The sequence below is a fragment of the Candoia aspera genome, chromosome 5 (genome assembly GCF_035149785.1).
Source record: "Candoia aspera isolate rCanAsp1 chromosome 5, rCanAsp1.hap2, whole genome shotgun sequence".
NCBI classification, from domain to species: Eukaryota; Metazoa; Chordata; class Lepidosauria; order Squamata; family Boidae; genus Candoia; species Candoia aspera.
Genome location: NC_086157.1, coordinates 68,761,148 through 68,784,555, shown reverse-complemented (window position 1 = coordinate 68,784,555; position 23,408 = coordinate 68,761,148). Strand labels below are relative to the sequence as shown.

At 34.8% G+C, this 23,408-nt stretch overlaps 1 protein-coding gene across 5 annotated transcripts in view; it reads left to right on the top strand.

Annotated features, from left to right (window-relative positions):
* USP25 (ubiquitin specific peptidase 25) overlaps positions 1 to 23,408 on the top strand; it is a 78,508-nt gene that overhangs the window by 43,078 nt on the left and 12,022 nt on the right. For 2 of the 5 annotated variants that reach the window (XM_063305476.1, XM_063305477.1), the window contains exons 11-21: positions 3,195 to 3,322; positions 6,346 to 6,441; positions 7,457 to 7,618; positions 8,841 to 9,046; positions 9,959 to 10,029; positions 10,858 to 11,086; positions 11,797 to 11,991; positions 12,311 to 12,441; positions 15,250 to 15,363; positions 18,133 to 18,228; positions 20,689 to 20,867. In XM_063305476.1, the coding sequence (XP_063161546.1) occupies positions 3,195 to 3,322; positions 6,346 to 6,441; positions 7,457 to 7,618; positions 8,841 to 9,046; positions 9,959 to 10,029; positions 10,858 to 11,086; positions 11,797 to 11,991; positions 12,311 to 12,441; positions 15,250 to 15,363; positions 18,133 to 18,228; positions 20,689 to 20,867 (1,607 nt within the window). The remainder of the gene's footprint in view (positions 1 to 3,194; positions 3,323 to 6,345; positions 6,442 to 7,456; positions 7,619 to 8,840; positions 9,047 to 9,958; positions 10,030 to 10,857; positions 11,087 to 11,796; positions 11,992 to 12,310; positions 12,442 to 15,249; positions 15,364 to 18,132; positions 18,229 to 20,688; positions 20,868 to 23,408) is intronic. The other 3 variants (XM_063305479.1, XM_063305480.1, XM_063305481.1) reach the window with 3 other exon arrangements.

Sequence of the window (23,408 nt, the reverse complement as noted above, 5' to 3'; positions counted from 1 at the left end):
AAAGCTAGTAACAAAGTTACTGTCTAAGTTAACAAATCTACATTAAATCTCACTTTTGTATCTGTGTTTTTCCATATCAGATTGCTCCATTATAACATAGTTGTCTATATATTATGTCTCACAACAGTTACATAAAAATTAAAGTATTTAAGAAATTCTTAACATTATTTGTATTTTTTTTAGTTTTATAAATTTCAGTAGTTTTAAAAGTTCCGTACTTCGTAAACAAATGGGCCAAGATACATTTAATTGTTGTAATTATGAGGAACCACAAATACACTACTTTTTCAGATTTGAAGTAGCTTCTCACAATGTGTGGTATCTTTGTGATTTATTGTTCCTTAAAGCGTACCATGAATTTTGGTTGTATGTAAGTCTCAGCTGACTTGAGAGAAAAGCCCAGAAAATACTTTATATAACAATGTTTGATTCAGTCCATTGCTCTTCAGAGGAAGTTTTTCAGATCATTTAAATAATATTTAGTTCAAGCCATTTAGATAAGCAATCTTACCTAGTCCAGGGTTGACCTTGTTCAGGTTCTGTCATTCATTAGACCTAATTCCTTGTACACAGCATATTTAAAGCATGAATGTGGTATGGTTTCATTTGACCTATATCTGAATACACCCTATCATTGTTCCACGTTTGTTCTGCACAGCAGCAAAAAACAAAAACAAAAACCAAATTAAGAAACTTAGGTTTTTTTTAAAATATTATTTTTAACATAAATAAAAAATGAAGTATTGGGGTTTTTTTGCTTGAAATGTTTATGCATAGTCTTTCTTAAAGCTATTATGAAGTGGGCAAAATAATATTCTCAAGAAGAACAAAATGGTAAGAGATTGTATTAAGCTTGTAAGAATTGTCTGCCCTTTAGCTTCCTTAAAGCTTTTTTTTTGTTAATTTCAGCAGAATGAATTGATAAAAATTAATTATATCATCCTATTTTGAGTGTTCTGTCTTTCAGATTAATTAAGTGTTGATGGGCAATTACACAAGGTTCACACAAAAAGATATTAAACAAGCAAGCCAGCCTTCAATACATTAATGTGGGGTATTCCCCACAGTCTTCATTGCAGTGAATTTCCATGTCTATATATTTACAGTGGTGCTTAAAAGTTTGTGAACCTTTTTGAATTTTCAATATTTCTCCTTAAATATGACCTATGATCTGTTCTCCACACACAAACATTATACTTGTTCATTTATTTATTGAGGAAAATATGTACAAATATGTAGCTTTGGATCATTTTCCTCAAATAAATGAACAAATAATGAGTGTTTAACTCATTTGTTTAACTGAGTTCTCTTTATCTAATTTTAGGACTTGTGTGGAAAACAGATAATGTTTTAGGTCATATTTATGCAGAAATATTGAAAATTGTGTTGGGGCAATAATAACCTCATGGAAATTTATAAAAAAATATAGTGAGGTGCCATATTTTACTTTCAACTACATAGACCAAGAACAGTAAAAAAGGAGACCAAATCTGAGAGTTGAGCAAAATGTACATAGAGATATTCTAGGAATTCATGTAATTTATTATATCATTCTGAGTAATGCAAATTTTCAAGTTTTAAATGTACCCAATAAGTCAGAATGTTTTCTTGTTCTTCACTGTTTATGTAGATAGAGTGTCTTAAAGTGTCATCTTCAGGACAGGTTTGTTACTAGAACCAAGATAAAAAACCAGGTTGCTCAGGTAGGAATGCATTAATAATATGAATAATACTGGACTTCAGAAGACTCCCCACTCTTTACTGTCACATTTAACAATTGTATGAAAACATAGATCCAGGTCTGTTTGGTTGGAATTTATAACGTTTTTCAAGCATTTCCTTTGGAAGATGATGGTTTCATGTCCTTGTCTGTATATGAGTGACCATTATGTGCACTTTTGTAATATATGGAATATAATGTCAGAACCTTAAAAATATAGATATTTGTCTTAACAAATTGGCAGCCGTACCATGAGGAAAAATTTCATGTCTGAACAGATATGGAAATGCCTCATACCTGTAATATCCAAAACCAGTTTTTTGGATCTTTCAACTAGGACAAGTGAAAATGTTCACTTTTTAATAACAGTTTAAACATCTTTTAGGGGCCACCTTTCCATTCTGCCTTAGCTACTTAGAGGAAATATGTGCATACATTTGATAGTGAGTTTCTTTTTGAATAGCAGTTTCTCAAATGTGTCTAAAGATCTCTCCACAACTATTGGGCTTTCTTTGTAGTTAACATTTTTCCCATTTTTTTTGTCCTGGTCTTCTCTAAGGTTCTAGGACAACACCTTTACTAAAGAGTTTCTCAGTGCAATTACACCATCCAAAATTCAGCCTAGTGAGTTGGAATAAAGAGAACAGATCTGTTCATTTTCTAGAAAAGCAGACACTGCAAAATTGAAATTTTATGCATCTGACACATTTTGATATAATGTTCCAAGGTCAGTAAATTAGATTAAATATATGTCTAAAACAAAGAAAAAGTATGGAGTGCCTTTTCCGATTTTAACATGTTATTTTAGCGCTTTAATACATTTTTAACTTTGAACACAAGTCAGATTGCATAGTATCAATTCACAGAGCTGTCACTAGGGAGTGAATAAATAAATGATTTGTTGGTCATTATATAAAAATAGATTGCTCTAGAACCATCAATTATTAGTACACACAAGGTGCAGTCTTTTTTTAATGAAACCAATTTGATTAAATAAGAATATTAATCTGGTTACTGATAGTACCACTATGTTTGTAAAGTGATTGTAATAATATTTAACTTGAAAATTTATTAGAAGGAAACCTAAAAATAGATTTTGGTTTCAGAAAGTTGTGGAAGGTAAAACAACTTATGCCAATAGTGCTATTTTTAATATAATTGCAGTTTCAACATAGTACTTTGTATGAACTTCCTGAATAACATTATATAGTTGACTGGCATTTAGATTAAGACCTGGATCTCATTAACAATAGAAGCATTATTTGCAAGCAAATACGATTTCCTCCACTTTTTTTTTTTAAATGTGACATAGAATAGTATTGCCTAAGGATGACAGTTGTAGTTCAACACATCTGAAGGCACCAACTTGGGAAGACTGGATTGCACTGATCTATACATATGTTTATGTCTAAGGTGTTATTTTTTTTTTAATTCAATGTGATTAAAATTCATTTTTTCCTGTTATTTCTCCCAGCACTGGTTTACTGAGCTACCTCCTGTCTTGACCTTTGAGCTCTCAAGATTTGAATTCAATCAAGCTTTGGGAAGGCCAGAAAAGATACACAACAAATTAGAATTCCCTCCGGTTTTATACCTGGACAGGTACAGGACTTTATAGAACTTGATAGTAGGATAATATAATCTGGGATGTAATACTCAGAGAATAATAATCTGCTCATCAGCTTTTTTAGTTGCTACATTTTAATATAGTGTTGTGCCAAAATATATTTTGCATTGTTTTTCATTCATTCCCATTCACTCTTATAAAAAAGTGAATTTTAGTGCTTGAACGTCTGGCATCGCTTTTTCCATGTAGGGCTCTAATCTGCGTTGGATGATCCTAAGCAGCATTTTGCTAGCATGTGAAATAAAGATATTGTATAATGGTTCGCACACTTCATTAAGTCTCTTCTTCTTTTTTTTTTTGGTATTGGAATGTAGATTGACCTTTTCCAATCAGTTGCCATTGTGTCATTCTCTAGATTTGCTGATATAGCTTAGTTAGAACCTTGTTTGATTTTTCTTCTGTCGCTTGCCATATTTCAATGGGTATTACATCAGTTCCTGTAGCCTTTCAACTTGGTAATGAGCAGAGTGATAATTTAACTTCATCTAGTACTAGAGGTTCTTGCAAATAGGGAATATCTTCTAAAGTGTCTTGGATGTTGCCATCTCTACTGTACAGTGTTTCAGTATACTCCTTCCATCTTAGTTTGATCTCCTTTAAATAGGTTACTATCTGTCCATTGGCATTCTTTCATATACCAATTTGAGGTTGGAACATCTTTCTGAGTTTAGAGACCTTTTGAGAGACTTTCCTTTTTTTCCATGTCTGTTTCCATCTTCATTGTCTTTGTACATGTTGTAATACTGCTTCTTGTCTTTTCTAACAGCTCTTTGAAACTCTTTATTAAGTTCCTTTCTGAGATTTTTCTCCTTTCTTGGCTTCGGCTTCTCTTCTCTTCTTGGCAATTTCCACGGTTTGTTCTGACATCCAGTTTGCTTTCTTCTCTTTCTTCATTCTTAGCAGTCTCTTTTCATATTCATCCTTACTGACTTCTTTAAGTTCATTCCGTAATTCCTTTGGTTGTTTATCAATGAGGTTCAGGTCTCTGAAGCAATTCCTGATGTTCTCCCTGACAATGGTGGGTATATGTTCAAGATCATATTGTGGAAACTGACTGGCTTTCTTCTTTTTTTTTTTTTCTTTAGCTTAATTTGCAACTTGCACATGAGCAGTTTGTGATCTGTTCCATAATCAGCACCTGGCCATGTCTTTGATCCTATAACTGAGCTTCTCTGCCTCTTTTTTAGCAATAATATAGTCAATTTGTTTTCTGTATATGCCATCTGGTGATGTCCATGTATAGAGGCATTTTTTGGTTGTTTGAAGATAATATTAGCTATGAAGAAATTATTGGAGTGGGAGAAATTGATAACTTGTTCTCCTGCTTCATTTCAGTTTCCTAAGCCCTACAGTCCAACTACATTTTCCTCTTTAACATTTCCAACTTCGGCATTCCAGTCTCCAGTCACAACCAGCACATTTTGCTTGCATGTTCTCTTGATTTCAAATTGAACTTGATCATAAGACTGCTCAACCTCTTCTTCTTCTGCATCAGTAGTTGAAGCATAAACTTGAATGATCATCATATTAAAGGGTTGTCCACTAAGTCCAATCAATATTATTCGGTCATTGATTGCATTGTAGTCAAGTACAGTACTATTCTTGCTATACCCTTCCTAACTGTAAAAGCAACACTGTTCCTTCTTTGTTTTTTCATGCCCTAAGTAATAAATAATGTGATCTTCTGACTGAAGTGTCCAATCTAGTCCATTTCATTTTGCTGATACCTAATATGTCAATTTGTAGTTGTTTCATTTCATCTTTCACTGTGTTACATTTTCCCATGTTCATGCTTCTTACATTCCACGTTCCTACAGTAATTTTCTCTTTGGCAAATTCCTGAAGATTTTGATCTAGCCACATCGTAAACACCATTAGTATTCTGAAAGTTTTCAGCCCTTCCTCAGCAGCATGTTGATTACCATCTGACCTGAGAAGCCCATTATCTGGCATTATATTGTCACTCATTCTATATTTTCTATCCATGTGCTTTTCTTGGTAGAAATACAGGAGTGGTTTACCATTGCCTTCTCCTGTGCAGTATGAATTTATGCCTTTGCCATTATCACTAAAGTGATCATCAGCCTCCAGCATCTTCCTGTATCACTGCTGCCTAATATGCAGTAGGTGTCTGCTTGCTTTAGCTGGGCAGCTGGTATGACCTTCAGATCTTGGGTGACCCTGCTGGGAATATATACTCTTGGCATATACTCACAACATTCTTCACTCATCCCTTCCAGGAATATTGCCACCACCCGAGCCATGATGAAGCAGCACAGCAGAACTTTGGGGGGCTTGCCTTTGTGGAGAAAGTATAATTGAACTCCAGTTAATGCCCTCCTTTACTTTCACGACAATTACAGCTTTTGTTCATCCAGTCTCTGCTATGGCTTCTAACTGTAGTTTAAGCACAGTTTATATCACTGTTGTAAATATGCATGCACTGTTGTACAGCAGAACTGTATTTTTTTTTAAAAAAATGTAAATCTTAAAAAATCTTACAAACATTTTATAAAATTTTGTAAAAAATGTAAATCAAAAATTGAAAACATTAAAAATTTAATATTCATAATTATTTCAGATCAATAATAGTGTATTTCAGAAGAGCAAATGTATTGGAGATAAGACTGAAAATAAAAGCTTTAGTGTGGATATTGGTGAAACAATAAATAAACATGATTTTTTTCTACTAGTTTTGCCACCTCTTTGCCATACCTTTAGAACACTGTTCAGAAAGAGTTGCCTTATGCTTCAAGATATACTTCAGTTTTGAGCATGTGATGGCCGCTTATTGATCCATGTATCTATAAATTATTTGACCAGTTGAAAATATAATATTGTCATTTTTGGAAAGCAAAGAACAGACTTGAACTTCTTCACCTATTTCAATTAAGCACAGAATTCTAGAATTAATTAGTATCAATAGTTATAGAAGTATTGAGAGCTCACATTTCGAAACCGTACTGCAGATGAATCATAATTGTTTTTGTTTTAAAAGGTATATGCACAAAAACAGAGAAACAACACGAATAAAACGAGATGAAATCAAGAGACTGAAAGAATACCTCACAGTATTGCAGCAGCGATTAGAAAGGTAACATAGAACATTCCCCAGTAGAAGAGAATATCTGTAGCTCAGGGTTGAATGGTGGAGTCCTTGGTGCTCTCTGAGCTTGGTTGTTTGCTTGCAGATGTTTCATTACTCAGCTAGGTAACATCATCATTTCACTGATGAAGTTACCTAGTTGGAAAAGAAATGTCTGCATGCAAACAAACAACCTCAGAGCACCAAAAAGTCCCTAGAATATTCTTCCAGTATAAAATGCAAGACATGATAATTTTCTACATTATACTCTATTTTGCTGTATCTCTTATGCTAGGCACACACCCAATAAAAAAACAGCTACAGGGACAAAAACAGGGACATCCCCTCTATGCTGGATGTCCCTGTGTCCCTGTGTATTGCTTAAAAATTGCTGGTTTTTAACTCTTGCATGAAGAACATTATTATAGGAAAAGGAAAAGGAAATGCACTATTACTGTATTTGCATTTGCCAAGCTCTTCCAATCCCCAAACCTGCATTTTCCCTCAGGAAAAAGAGTCACAACTCAGTAAACCAGCAAAAAGGGGAAAAATCCTATGAATTGAACTTGATTCCTGGTGACTTCATGGACATGTTCACTTAAAAGACTGTTCAGTATTTTGCAAGTACAGACTAGCTGTGGTTTGCCATATGATATTAGTTTAGTCCAGCATTGCTTGGAGATGACATGCAAAACGTATTTTATCACTGAATGAAAGTTAGTTGATATATTAATGGAAGTTAGCTTACAGATTTTTTTTAAAAAATTAAAGTTATTTGTGTGTATTGTTTCTTATGAGTTCAGGCCAATTTTAATTGATGCTTTTTGGCATCAAAATAATCCAGAAAGAACTAAATGACAGCTGCTTATCTCAAAGACTTTACTTGGCTGAAAAGCATCTATCTTGTTTGTGTTCTGTTGTATGTCTGTACTGCCCATTCTTAGAAATCACAGCTATATGGGCTGCCTATAAAATGTGTGTGTTTAGAACATTTTTAATGAGGAAATTTGGTATATTTTGGCAGATATTTAAGCTATGGTTCCGGTCCTAAACGATTCCCGTTGGTAGATGTCCTACAGTATGCATTGGAGTTTGCATCAAGTAAGCCAGTATGCACGTCTCCTATTGAGGATCTTAATACTAGTGCTCTTCCCAGTGGTACTCTGTCAACACAGGCAATGCCAAGGTAAAACTGCCTCAGATTTGTTGAATATTTCTTGTTAAATTTGCTGAAATCAGTTAATTAGTTGCCTACTAAATGATTAAGTAATATAGATATTTCCTTATCTATTTTTAAAAGAGATCCTTGAAAACTTTTTTGTGGGATATACAGCCTTATGCAGTTGGTACCACCAGTAGATTAGAGTAACACAGAATATCATACTCAGAAAAGTGCAATAATATATATATATTTAAATGCAAAAAAGAGGTATTACATTACTGAACATTTAATAAAACTGTTCACAATTAAAAATAATTTTATTGAATGACTTTATTGATTAGTCAAACGACCGTATCAAGAAGTTGGGCATCAGCCACTATAAGATATAAAATATAAAATATGGTACTATAAAACAGATAAAATGCAGTACAGTAAGAGAAAATATACTATGGTAAGATAAAATATGAAAAAATACAGTAGGGTAAAATAGAGATAAAATTGTAAGATAAAAATGCAAGATATAATAAATGAGTAATAAAATACAGAAACAATGTGAGTAGAAATGAATTCATCACCTTTACATGCTACCCCAATGTGTTCTATAAATTGCATTCTCAGTTGGACAGCCCTAACTATAAACTTAACAGTTTTATTGACCACATATATATTTGTGCCCTGGAGGAAGTAACATAGTCTTTTGTTACAGTCCCAGTATGTGGTTCTATCAATTAATATCTGAAGGTACTGAGCCCTTGCTGGGGCATATAGTTGGCAGTTAAACAGGACATGTGCAATGTCTTCTACTTCAGATGCTCCACAAATCAATTAAAAATGATAAATGTGTATGTTAACTTCCTTATTTTGTGAAAATTAATAATTTTTATAGTCAGAACCAAAAGGATTCCCAAAACCGGATTAGTAAATTTTGAGAAAAATAAAAGGATGGGGATGGCACCCTAGGGTTCCTTTTATAAGGAACATATTTTTTTAATAGTTTTTTTTTAAAAAAAATCATAGCAACTATTCTTAACACTTCATTGCAGTTTGGAACTCACTGAAATATAAATATGAACAATTGATACAAATATTCATTAAATATATTTATTGGTGATTGAATCCTATCGGTCAATATGGTATAGTCTAAAAATAGATCTGCAACTACTTTCTATAAATATATAGAGTGTTTGGAAATATACATTATTTTTGTTTACTTACATCGAATTTTTCATATTCTTATCAAATGTAGCACAGCAGAACAGCAAGGGCCTTCTACAGAAACACAAAGCACATCACCTGCACAACGATCAGTTATACACAAGCCATTCACACAATCACGGATTCCTCCAGACCTGCCCATGCATCCAGCACCAAGGCACATAACTGAAGAGGAGCTTTCAGTACTAGAGGGCTGTTTACACCGTTGGAGGAAAGAGGTGGAAAATGATACTAGAGGTACAAGTTGGGAGTCTGGGTTCTTGACCAGAAATCTGTAGAAATGCTGAAGTGTGTATTCTTTCAGTCTTATAAAAGCTCTTATCCTTTAATTTTCAGCTGGGAGAAAAAAAACTATCAATTGATTCTAACTTCTCACTGATTTTGGATTAGGGTCAAGTTGAGAAAGATAATATAACTACTCCCGGGTACCATTTGAAATGTGGATGAGTTTAAGCTCCACAGATCCTTATTAATTCTCAGTGGTGCTTTATATGACATTATATACATATGTTCCCTCTAAATGAAAAAAGGAGCATATGTAATATTACAAGTACAGCATACACTTCGGTGTTTACTAGTTTAGTCAAATTCTAGGTTAGGGACTGATCATGTTTTTCAGTTTAATTTTTAATGAATATTGTGATAGTTGAAGAATAGCACTTTATAGGGCAGGACGATGAATAGATAAATTATTTCATTTAACTTGGACTGTTTCTATAGCAATTCAGTTTTGCCTTAATCAAAAATGTATCCAAGGGAAGACAAAGAGGGAAACTTTTTATAACAGGGGGACTTTGAAGAGAAATATTCCTACCATTTCCCAGAAAATGTAATGTATCTTGTAAAATTGCATATGGAGACTTTGAGAATGAAACAACACTTAGATGATGTAATGAAAAATGGTACTTGAATAAATTAAATATATATTTAAATAAATTTATATAGCTACCCAGAGTTGCCTGGGTCAATGGGTCGCACCTATATAAATTGGATGAATTGATGGATGGATGGATGTGATGAAATAATATTTCATACTAATTTGACATTGAACAAGTCAGTGTAATGTTACAATTTATTTATAGAAATTCAATTTTAGATTATTCACAGTAATTGTTTTAGAAGATGACAGTTCTTCTCTTGTTACTTTAGACTTGCAAGAAAGCATAGCTAGAATACAGAGAACAATTGAGCTAATGTACTCTGACAAATCAATGTTGCAAGTAAGTACTCTCTTCATATGACAGATAATTTATTAGTTGTGCATTTTGTACATATTAAAGAGTCTAAATAAGTACATACACATTTATATTATTATCAGCATGTTCTTAATGTAAAATGCTTGTATTTTTGGAGATTTCAATATGAACCTCCAGCACAAGCAAGTCCTATTCATGTACTTTCCAGTCCCATTTTTCAGGAAATATTAAAAAATAAGACTGGTTCTCATAGTTTCAATTCGTTTAGTTGTAGTTCATTTTTGTTCACCATATGTGCTTTTAATATAAGTTCAAATTAGCTTGAACTTGAACATGTGCATGTATAAAACAGTGCTGAATTGATGTATAAAGAAAGCACAAGCATCCAGTCACCAACAAAAGTACAGAATGGATCATCTATTGTCTAAGAATCATATTGTGTATAGACAGTTTGCTAAATTCTTATGCAAATTCAAACTGGAACAGAAAGAAAGTATATATTAATACCTTGTTTAAACATATCTGTGAAATACTTCAGGCATTGGTAAGAGAAAGAAAATGCATGAGACGTTTTTATCTGACATAGTTAATTGACATCATTCATGTCTATTTTATTTTGTCTGTTTCAGCCATTCATAATCTGTTAGTATACAAGTTCATGGGGATAAGCAGTGGTCTCTACACTGGGAGCCTAACAAACTTTACCTGGAAAGTCTGCAGTAGAACCATAACTGAATTTGGCAGAATGCAGTTGCACAGCTTTGCACAAGCAGGAAAATAAAAACATGCTAGTGTTTTTATTAATTATGACAGAGTTGCTGTTCCATCATATCTTGATTTTATTTGATTTAGGTTCCTTATCGGTTACATGCGGTGTTAGTTCATGAAGGCCAGGCTAATGCAGGACACTATTGGGCATATATTTATGACAGTTATCAACAGAGGTGGATGAAGTACAATGATATTTCTGTGACAAAATCTACTTGGGAAGAGCTTGAGCGTGACTCATTTGGCGGTTACAGGAATGCAAGTGCTTATTGTTTAATGTATATCAATGATAAAGAACCACTCTTGATACAAGGTAATGTACAACATGTTGGTTTCTGTATGTGAATAGTTTCATACATTACAATAGTCATGTTATTAAACAAATCACATTATAATTCTTAATATTTCTTGAGACCTAGAGAGGCAAGAAAACTATAGTGTAATTTGGACATACCTGTCTCTTTTGTGTTTCAGTTTTTGTGCTGCTTGATTGTAAAAAAAGGCCTTTGTAAAAGAGGGTGTAATTCAGTGAGTTGTTTTCATTGAAAACTCAACCCTATAAAACAGATATGTACATGTACAATACATAGTGAACTGTAGGGGAAGGCAGGGGAAGAAATGTACTGTTCATTGTATTGCTTCCATTTTCTTCACTCCCTTTCCCTACAGTTTACTATGTTACCCACATAACCTTAAGAATCTACACCAGATTATTTCCAATGTTCTGCATAAGTGAGTCCACACTGGGGGCTAAAGTTCTTGCTGAAAAGGTGGAAATTTGTTCACCCAAAACTTTTCAAAGTATTAGTAGTAATGAATAAGAAGGGCATTTCACCCTTTTCATGACACATCACAAACCATGGTATAGATGGGAGGAAGGTAAATAAGACCCTTTAAAAAAAAAAACCTAGATAAACTTTAGTCCCCTCCTTTACTTAAAAAGTCTGAACGGTCTCCTGTGGGTGAAATTCATAAAGATATTTTGATATTCTTCATGGCATATGTACATTTATACTGTTACAGAGGAATTCAACAAGGAAACTGGGCATATGATTGTTGGGTTGGATACATTACCTCCTGATTTAAGAGATTTTGTTAAAGAAGATAATAAATGTTTTGAAAAAGAATTAGAAGAATGGGATGCACAGATTTCTCTGAAAGCCCAACAAGAAAAAACATCACATATGCCCAGGGTGCCTATACCTTCAACTGCCCAAGGTCAGTAAGGAAAGCAATGTTATAATTCTTTTTTTATTACTTCTATAAGTATTATCAGTAATAATATCAATCAATAAAAGCAAACATAGCCTACTATGCCATGAGTGCCCTGAACAAGAGTGCTCCAACTAGTCTTGATATCTCAATGTATACTGCCTTACATTTACTTTCTCCCAATAGCAGCTAATACTTCCAATAGAACATGGAAGCATGTATCTGTTTGCTGATAGCTAAATCAAGTCCCTAATAGATATCATACTAACATATTTACAATAAAAAGACTGTATTTATCCTTTTTTGTTTCTTATCATTCATGGAGAAGAACCAGAGTATTTGGAACAACCCTCAACGGCTGATATCACAAAACAGTTGAAAGAAGACTCTATACAAGCAATCACAAAAGCATTTACTGAACAAGAAGATAAGAATCCTGAAACTATTATGCACATGGTGAGATCCTTAATATTTGTGTTCTTTAATTTTTGCTTGCATTCTAAAGTCCCACTGGCTCTATTAGTACACTGACCCTAACAGAGCTTCCATTCATCTTTTCTGCCCCCTGCATATTGTCATCAGAGTTGTTTCCTTCCCTACTTGACTGTTAGAAACGATAGTACAACCTTCTGAATAATTACTGTTTTAGATTAGCTATTACTAGTTCGATTACATCATGCAAACTTAAGAACACTGTGCAAGCCTTGAATGTACCGCTAAGCATTCATGCACTGCTGTTAGTTTCTTTAGCCAGTAATTGTGGATCATGTCCAGGCCAGGTGCTGTCCAGCTCTTCATGTTCTTGACCTGCTGATGGATGTCTCCTACTGTGATGGTGACTGGTTCCCGTTCTGGGAGATTGCTGCGGTCTGCTCTCAGGTCCTGCAGCCACTTTGCGCTGGTGTTATGTGTCTTCTCTTTCTCCCATATTTTCTTTCAGTACCATTCAGTTTTTGCTGTTGGTGGCTCTGCTATTACTTTGTTATTGCACTGCAGCTGGGAGTACATCTTGGATGGTTCTTTGGAGAACAGGGCATTTATCTTTTTGGCCTCTGCTTCTCTAGTGTATCTCCTTAGCCTGGTAGACAGTGCTGAGTCTTTGTCTCTAGGGCTTCAGGTGGAGTCATGCGCTTGTATTTTTTTCAGTAGCCGAGTCTTATCCTTAATCTCCACATCCTTCTGTAGTTCTACCAGCTGACTAACTTCTGAGTTGCCTTGATCTTAGCCTCCACCCTCATTTTCCGGGTGGGTGGGTGGGAGGTAATATACTGCTGTTCTTGATCGTATAGCTAAGCATCTCCAAGATTATAGCGACTGTCGGGATACCAGTTCATTGGTTTGAGTTATACTGGTAGTAGGGATTGTTGTGAGAGCTCTATTGGCATCTTTTAGCATACTATCTGATGGTACTTCTCTGCTAAGCCTTGGTAATCAGTCTTGGAAGTTGACTGTAACTAGTTTAACCATGATTTATGCCTCATCAGCTGTTGTGCTCTTTAATGGAGGGGGTGGCAGTGACGTTCCAACTTCAGGTGTTGGCTGCACCTCCAGTTGTTCTTCCATGCCTTCTTGAGTCCAGGATGTAATGTATAGTTGGTCTATCTCAAGTTGTGAGAGCAGCTTCCTCTTCACTTTGTTGAAGTGTTGGGTAACTAGCTGTTTCTCAGTTACTGTGGATGTAGGTCTTCTGTCCATCCTTAGTTCCCTCATACATTTCATATATCCCCTCTCATTAGGTCTACTGTTATAGTAGCATTCCATCAATTCCAAGTTCTCTTGTCTCATTCTTGCATGGTTTGTTCCAGTAGCCCACTTATCTTCAGCTTGTCCTTTTTCTAGCATGGACCTTGTTAATCTGGGGAATGTCTGAGCAGCCACAACTCTCTTAGTTTGTGTCATTCTCATATCTGAGGTAGGCAGCTGAAGCATTTAGGGGCCAAAGGACCCCTACTGGTAAGGTAGGTAACAGCCAGAATTCAAACCTCAGTCTCCCATGTCAAAGGGTGGCACTCTAAACACTATGCTATCCATCTCTCTCTCTCTCTCTCTCTCTCTCTCTCTCTCTCTCTCTCTCTCTCTCACACACACACACACACACACACACACACACACACACTCGCATAGGAGCACTGATTCTCAGAAGGATAGTGTAAGCATTCTTGCTTCAGGTAACTTGTCAGGCTTGCATCTCTGTGGGAGCCACAGTAAGTATATATTATTTATAAATGTTTTAGAAAGTTGAATAATGAATGTTTAGAGACATATAAAGTATAGAAGTAATTTAAGCAGGTTGCTGTTATTTATTACTTCACTTTATAAACAGCTCTATCTGCAGAGGCTCTGAGGGTCTTACAAAATATCAACACCATAAGAGTAAGAATAAAAATAAATTAGTTAATATGGCCAACTAAAATTCCATGCTGATTTTCATTCATTTTCATTTAACTATTTAATTATTTCTTTTTTGATAGTACATATGAGCTTTCCCTATGATACTGAATCTGGTTAAAAAATGCTATCCATATTTCCTTCTTATTTCATTGTTAATTTTATCTGTTCTTATTTATAGTTCCTGACTATAAATAAGTATAATTTCTTTCAGTACTTCCTCTGAAGTATCAGATTGATTGTAATATGAAGTAATTTTAAATGGAAATTTCAGCTGAAATGCTATATTGTCATTTAGGCATTTTCACCTATTTTAAAATAATATCAATCCAAGGACTTTACATTTTTCTGTTTCAGCAGTTAGACATATAGGACTTTGACTTCAAGTGCATCAGCATCTGTAGCAAGGTCATGCCAGTTCCTTTAGTCTTTTGGCTAGGTATACTGTTCCAAAAGCAAGTTATTCGCAAACTCCATTTTTATGGTGTCTTATGGTTTCTTGCCATTTTGAGGAAGGAAACACAAAAACTGTAGGATAAACCCATAACCCTTAAAAAAAAAAAGACCAAAATCCACAACCAACCAACTTAACCCACCTCTGCCCTTGAAAATCCACGTGTATGAAATCTTCCCACTACTTCTTTGGTAAGTCTTCTCTCCAAAAGCTTTGTGTGGCCTTTTGCTTGTGGGTTTTTTTTAAAAAAATATTTTAGACATTCATGTCTCTGTTATAAAAAATAAATAATTTAAAATTAAGAATGCATATAAAAATAGAGTAAGATTGATAATATTCTCACTGCAGTTGCAATTTATCTGATAATTTATTAAATCTGTTATCAAATTTATTTTTTTCTCATTTTTTTTTTAAATCTACAGAATTCTCTTAGTGCCCCAAGTGGAACAGCTTCAAACCAAAAAGTTATAGAGGTGACAATTCCTGATATAGGGTCTTACATGGTTGAGTCACAGGAAGAGGGGTATGATGATGAGGTATTGCCTTCCACTTGGTCACAAACTATTACACCTTTCATGTGCTGTACATAGGTGCCTGCTAAGCCTTTGGCATGCTTGCACATGATAGAACTTAACTAGCTTTTGCTTTTTAACAACCTGGTGTTCATTTATTGAAATTGACCAAATCAGAAACTGCTGCTGCTTTTTTCTAATAGCACATGTATTTGCATGGTATAAAATTAAACTTGGGTCATCCATATATATAAATTTAGAATTTGCACATTGTATTTATGATACTATAAACCTGCTAATAAGGTGTGTCCTCACAACATTTAAATATACAAATCACAAATTCACAGTTGGGTATTACTACTACTACTACTATTTAAAAATTCTATACCTACAGTTTTTTTGAGATATAAAGAATAAAAACAATAAAGAAGTAAGGAAAACTAGACAGTTAAACGGCACATGCAAAGATAAAGCTTTAGTGACTAAAGCTAAAAAAGTGCATAGCCACTTTTGACACCCAAATGAAATCAAGAGTTTAGCCTAGGCTTTAAGAATCATGCTTTGTTGTTGTATACAAGAAGGGCCAGTCCCATGTGCCCAAGTTATATACCACTCACAATAGAATATGCCAAAAATGTGATCTCTGCATCAAGTAATATGTTACCCCACAACAAAGTTTGCCCACAATTTTGTGCATTTAATAGTCCTGATAAAAAGAATAAATATTGGTGTTCCTGTATATACCAGCTATGACTGCCATATAGTTACTGGTAGAACTTTCTAAAATTACTGTCCCTTTTATCCGTTTAAAACTTCCTTAAATCACAATCATCTTAAGCTTTTTGCTTTTAAGTCAAAATCCTTTAATATCCTTTTTTTTTCCCCCGTCTTAATTTCAAAAAGAGGTCGGCTCGCTGAGTTTGTTTATTCTTTCCTGCTGTTCGGAAGATCTCTCTTAAGTTGTAAATTAATTATATCCTAAAGTGTTAAAGAAAGTGAGGCTTTTGCAAGTCAAGTGTCCATAAAGGCTGCACATTTTTGAGCGTAATGGTGATCCCCCGGTTCCCAAGCCGCTCAACCCACAATTGACCACAAGAAACTCAATTCCTGCAGTCTCCTCGCGAGGAGCAGCTAACCAGAGCACAAGTGGGCAATCTTTTTATCTCCTCCAGAGAGAATTTCATTGGCCAGAGCTTGCTGCCTGGCCACCGATCTTCACTGCAGTGCTGTCCCCTCTTGCGGAGACACTTGCAGGGACATCTAACCCACCATAGGTCCTCTCCTGGAAGCTTATATAGTTACTGGTAGAGTTATGTAGAGTTAGTGTAGTGCAGTGATTAAAGACTAGGAGTGGAATAACTCACACTCAAGTCCACTCTCAGCTGTAGAAATGTCATGTTCACTGTTTCAATGTGCACTGTACATCGTAACGTTTCACATGCCATGGCGCTGACGCGTGTTTCTGTTTGGGAGGGAGCTGCTATGAAACCTTGTGCCAAGCTCTGTATCTATGTTCATTTCAATGGAATGTGTTTGGGTTATTGTCCTAACAACCAGGAAACACGCTGAGACAAGGAACTGGTCTCTAATGCTTTATTGCTAGTACATAACAGGAATCCTAACAAACTGAAGAAGCGTGGGAAAAACCCAGACATATAAAACCCAAGGGTTAAGGCGGTCCCGATCTGTGTCTCTTTGAATGGCTGCCCAATTCCTCAGTGCTACGCATGCACTTAACAGTCTGGATGGGAGCCCCCTGCTCACCATCCTTACTCATGACAGTTATGTGCTCTGTTCAAGGACTTTTCCCGCAGACCATCAGAAGCCGTTAGGAGCACCTGGGATTGGGAAGATTCTACGGGGGGAGGGATCTCATCTGTACCGAGGGTTTTTACTTTGCATTTGGCGCGCTTTTATCATTCTCGGCTTTCTTTGTGATCCTGCATACTATTCTTTAATAAATCAGATATCTTTGCATTCCTGCTCATGAGTCTGAGAGTGTTTTAGAATAGGCATTCATTACAGGAAAGTCCGTGGGCACCTTTAGGCCAGTTACTTTCAGTTAGCTGAGCTTCCTTCAGAGGGTTGTGCATGTGGCAATACAATAAAGGGAGATAGTCTAGTAAGCCACCTTGAACTCCTGGAATAAAACAAGGGAAAAATTCAACAAATAAATAAAAATATTCCAGAAATGTGACCTAAACAGAAATTACTGTGATGCTTTGGATTGTAGAATGCTAAGTTAGTTTCCTCATTGGAAGCCTTGAGAGGAGAAAATGACAGGCAGCTACACATCTGAAATGCATAAATAAAACAACCGCACATACCAAAAGGAGAAAAAAATGGATTTATTATGCACATAGAATATATGTATATAACAGCCCTCATTACATTCTGTAGCTTGTATATTTAAAATATAAAATATATCTTTAAATGTCCAGTTGTAACAAAAACTGTTCACAGTTCTGAATGCAGAGCTATGCTTCATTGCTCCCTGATACCTAGTAAAATGGCAGTCCCGTTTTACTTACCTTTAGAAACCTATTTGCATGCGCGTGAAGTGTTAAAAACACCTTTTTAAATGCCTGAGGTTAATTCAGACATAAATTTAGATTAGATAATTAAGGTGATAGAATCTGCAATTTTGTAACCCCTGAAGAAAACTTTAAATGTTTGCCACTGCAGTTTGTGCATGCAGTTGCTATATGACATGAGTATGTAAAGGTACATACTGACTTGAATTTATATTTTTAATTGCTCAATATATAAATATATATAAATCTCCTATGACAGGCTATGCTGACTCCGAACATGCAAGGCATTATAATGGCTATAGGTAAAGCCACGCATATATATGACAGGTGTGGGCCAGAAGCAGGGTTCTTTCAGGTACAACCAATACTTTCAACTTTTCCTTTTCTGTTTTTGTACTTTAATTTGTTCTTTGAATTTTAGTTGGTTCACCTTTAAATGTGTTTTGTTGAAATTTGATCATCCAAACTTGGTGGTGTTTTTATAACTATAAATGCAATTTTTACTTTCCCTTGAGATTAAAACTGGAAAGTTCAGTACAAATTCAGTAATGATTATAAGTGGAACAAATGATACTGCTTAAAAATTGGTGCCCAGATTCAGATATTAGGGACTAATGATAATGGTTTAAGTTAAAGGAGTATATGTTTTAATATGATTATTTTAATATTATTTTTAAGCCCTCCGAGCCATTAAGAAAGTAGGTTGCATATGCATTTGCTAAATGAGGAAGAGAGGCTTGGTGGTTGTCCAGTAACCCAAGCACAGAAAATTGCATGAAATTATATACCATATCAGTGCATTATTCACTAGGAGAAACAATTATGGCTATAAAGTTAAGTTCCTTAAAACTGAACAGAACCACACCTAGGCTTGCTATGTAATATAATTGCCTAAACCTGCCTCTTGCAATAAATTTACTGCAACTTCAAAATCCAGCAGTTGAATTTGTCACTCACATTTCTTCTCTAGATTTTTTTTTAACTAGGCAAATAGATCTGTTGATAGACAGACATATATCAATCTTTATTGCTTGGATTAAATCTGTCCTAGCACAAGTAACAACTGATAGATTTTCTTCTTTCCATCCTCTTCTTTCTGCCAATAGCAAGCATAAAAACATATATTTGTAAAGTGCAAAACATATGAACTGTTTTGAGCCCAAAACAGATGTGGGCTGTTTTGATCATTCTGGAAGTTCTCTGAGCTTGAATCGCTTGTCCTTGTTTCAAAACTGTTCAAAACTCAAAAACTCAAAATTCAGCATTGCAAATTCAAAACATTTTTATTTTGACACATTTTACACTATTTTTAAGTGTCAACTTTTTTTGTTAATATACCTTAAATTAGAAGCTCAACTAATTCAACAGTCTTAAAACATGATAGAATTTATATTCTTTTTGTGATAATGGAAACTAAATTAATAAATTTGTATTGGAGATAGCTAAAGAAATTAATAAAAGGAAAGATTCCTAATCCTTTAGACTTCTATGACTTCTAAAAAGCTAAATGTCTAAATAAAGTGATAATGGAGGCTGATTTTGGAGGAGGGGGGTGGGATAAGGATTTATTCCTATTATAAACTAAGATTCTAGTGCAAGAAATGTTTTTTTCTGAATATTTCTGCTCCATTATAGAAGATACTGTATGAAACAATGATGAATTTCAGTATTTCACTGCTTTTCCTCTCACACTTCCATTTTACATTATTACCTGCATGTATACTTTTATTAAAATCTGGGTCATATTTAACCCAAAATATATTAAATGGATACTTTATATCTTGTCTAGTTCTAAAGCTCTTAATTGGTTCAATTTTAATGTGAAACCTAGATAATTAAGATCTTCCTTGCTATATGCATAGCTGCAGAAAGGGATGGATGAAGGGATCATACGCATGGCATAACCAGAGACTTGCTGATAGCCCATCATATAAATCCAAAACAGGCTTGTTCTTCTTGTATTCTTCAATTTTTAAGTTAAAAGATAGCAACCCTGCTTAGAAATTATCACAGTATTTACGTTCTAAATATATATTTTCTAAAATTGACCTACGTTCCTAAAAAAATAAATAAGATTCTACATGAATATTTCAAAAGTTATATTGATTCAATGATATGTTCTTTGTTTTTCTTTTCTGTATGTGCATAGTATTTTTTTAACTGTATTAGCTTTCTATAGCTTTAGATCTGTATAAGAAACAATGGTGGTACATTCTTTTGAATTCTGTTTATTTTTAAGGAACATTTTTTTATTTTTTTAAAAATACTTCAGTTCTTTTGTATGTGTTCTGTATAAAGATTGTATCTGATGTCAATTGTTAGTTGTACTCTAGCAGATGCATATATATTAAACCCTGTTGGGATGCAGTCCAGTGCTAATGTAGAACTAAATTTGTTTTTATTTATTTATCAAATTTATAAAGCCACGCATCTCACCAGAAGTGACTCTTAATGGTTAAGGCTATGCAATACAGTACAAAACATTGGTCTGATACTGTGCTTTCCTATTTAAAAAAATATTTTCCATTTTTCTTAGACATAAAAAATGTGAGAGATAGAGATTTTTGTTATAGATCAGCACAAAAGCAGTCTGTAACAAAATTTGCAACCCAAACATTATTTCTAAAGAAATGCTAAATATCAAGCTTTACTTTAAAGGAACTGCAATCACACAATTGAACTTCTTTTTGTTATTTGTGACCTGTATGTATAATTTTAATCTGCATAGGGCCCATATCTTTTAGTGTGGCAAGATCTTTATTTTTGAAAGTGGACAATTCAGTAATACCTAATAAGTTCATTATTTTGTATTTAGGCAATAAAATTTGAATATGCAAGATTACTCAAACTGGCCCAAGAAGACACACCACCTGAACGTGATTATCGTTTGCATCATGCAATTGTATACTTTATCCAGAATCAGGCCCCAAAGAAAATAATCGAGCGAACATTGTTGGAGCAGTTTGCAGATCACAATTTGAGTTTTGACGAAAGGTAATTATGTAAGCAGCTTTGCATCAAAACACTTTAAGATTCTTAAGGAGAATAGAACTGTATTTCGAAGCAAATATTTGTAGCTCAGGGTTGAACTGTGGAGTCCTTGGTGATCTCTGAGCCTTGTTGTTTTCTTGCAGACGTTTCATTGCCAGACTAGGCAACATCTTCAGTACGGAAAGGGAAATCATGTTATATAAACAAAAAGCAAGGCCCATTCCCTTTTCACGCTGAAGATGTTGCCTAGCCTGGCAATGAAACGTCTGCAAGAAAACAACAAGGCTCAGAGAGCACCAAGGACTCCACGGAACTGTATTTAAATGTCATTGGTATAAATGATTCAGATTTTTTAATAAAGAACATTCTATAAAAGTATTTTTTTTTCTAATCCATTGTGATCCAGACAGTATTCCATTACCAAATATGGATATAGGCAAGTACCCACTTTCTGTCTCGCTTTTTCTTGAATAAAATAATAGGCAAGAGATAGTGGCCACACAGAGTAAGGGAGGCACCTGTTTAGTTCTTGTTTCCAATCAAAGCAAATATTTGTAGCTCAGGGTTGAACTGTGGAGTCCTTGGTGCTCTCTGAGCCTTGTTGTTTTCTTGCAGATTTTTCACTGCCAGACTAGGCAACATTTTCAGTGTGAAGAGGGAGTGGGCCCACTCCCTCTTCACACTGAAGATGTTGCCTAGTCTGGCAATGAAACGGCAAGAAAACAACAAGGCTCAGAGAGCACCAAGGACTCCATAGTTCTTGTTTCTTGTTCAGTTTACATTGCCACCAGTCTCTTGTTTGTCGGATAATGGTAGAGGCAACAGTACTAAATTTACAAATCTTAGTAGTTTAATCATACCACCCCTGTTGTTAGGAAATCCTTTGTTAAGCCTACTTTCTAGTAGTTTGAACTCTGTCCTGGTCCTGCCCTCTGAGGCAGCAGGGGGTAAGTTCACTCCCTGTCCTGTGACAATCCTTCTGTTATTTGAAGATTGTTACCATATCTCCCTTCAGTCATCTTAAGTTAAGCATATTAGGATCCTTTAACCATTCTTCATGGGGCTTGATTTCCAAACTTCTCACCATCTTGATAGTCCTTCTCCAATCTTATTCCAGTTTGTCAATGTACATTTTTAACTGTACCACCCACACCTGTAGACATTATTCCAGGTGGGTCTGACCAGGGCAGAGTTCAGTGGAACAATTACGTTCTGTATTCTGGAATTCATGCTCCTATTAATGCACAAGACAGCATTTGCCTTTTTAGCGGCTATATCGCACTTCCGGCTGTCAATCTCTGTGGTCATCAAGGATACCCAAATCCCTTTCTCCTGTATCACTGCCAAGCCAGGTCTCCCCATCCTATAGTTGTAACTTGTATTTCTTCTGCCAAGGTGCAGAACTTTGTATTTTCCCTGTTAAATTCCAACCTATTGGAAGGTCTGTGGTTTCCTGTATCCTCTTCTCTCCCTCTCCCCCTCCCTCCCTCTCTCTCCCTCTCTCTCTCAACATGACCCTTAGGTTTCTTCCATCCATGGGGACCCAAATGTTTTCCATAGTGTTCTGTGGCAAGGTTTTCTCAGATGGATTTGGATTGTCTCCTAGAGGGGAAACCTAGTACTGGTTCTTAAACACCAGTTCCTCTTGATCACATTGCTTCTTATGCTAAGTGTTAGTGAAATAAGCAGTATTATTAATACATTTTATTTGAATATTCCTTCCCACCTTTTTTTTTTAAACAGAAACAGTCATAGGTGTTCCTAGTAGAAAGAAATACAGTTTCATATTCAGTGATAATGAAAAGTTTAAGAAAATCTATGTCATATTGCAACTGCTTAGAAACAGTACTACAGCTCCACCTTGTGACACTTAATTATAACTTCTAGCTTAACAAAAAAAAAATAGGCTGGTGCACTTTTCATTAAAGTTATCCTACCTTACCTAAATCAAGCAAAGAAAAGTGTATGGTGTTTATTTGATAATGTTTATGTGTGTATGTGTGTGTGAGAGAGAGAGAGATTGAAATATTTTCTAAGTTGTGTTTATAGTAAAAATAAATACTGTAGAATGAAGGTTCCTAAAATGAGGGATAGATAATAAAAAATGAATAATTACAAACATGTAGGGGAAAAAGTAGGAAATCAAAGAATAAAAATTAAGACTGATAGTATAGAAAATACAATGGTACAGAATCAAGCAATTTTGGAGAATGTGAAAATAAAATACAACCTGAGTGTTTGTGCATCTCTTGTACATAATTATAAGGTCTGGAGGACCTTACAATTTTATTCTATCAGTAGCATAAAACCTGCCAAACAGGTAACCATGTCCAAGCCTAGGATTTCATACCCAGTTGTATATTTTAAAGGTGTATGTCATTTTCTTAAAGAAAGAAAACAAGGACAGTTTATTCCCACTATAGAAGGAAAAAAAAAGAGATGTTCATCTGAAACATTGCTGACTTTAGAGCAGCACTTTCAGACGATATTTTAGTATAGCTTACAATGTCAGCATTACTGGAGAAATGGTCATTCTTAATTCAA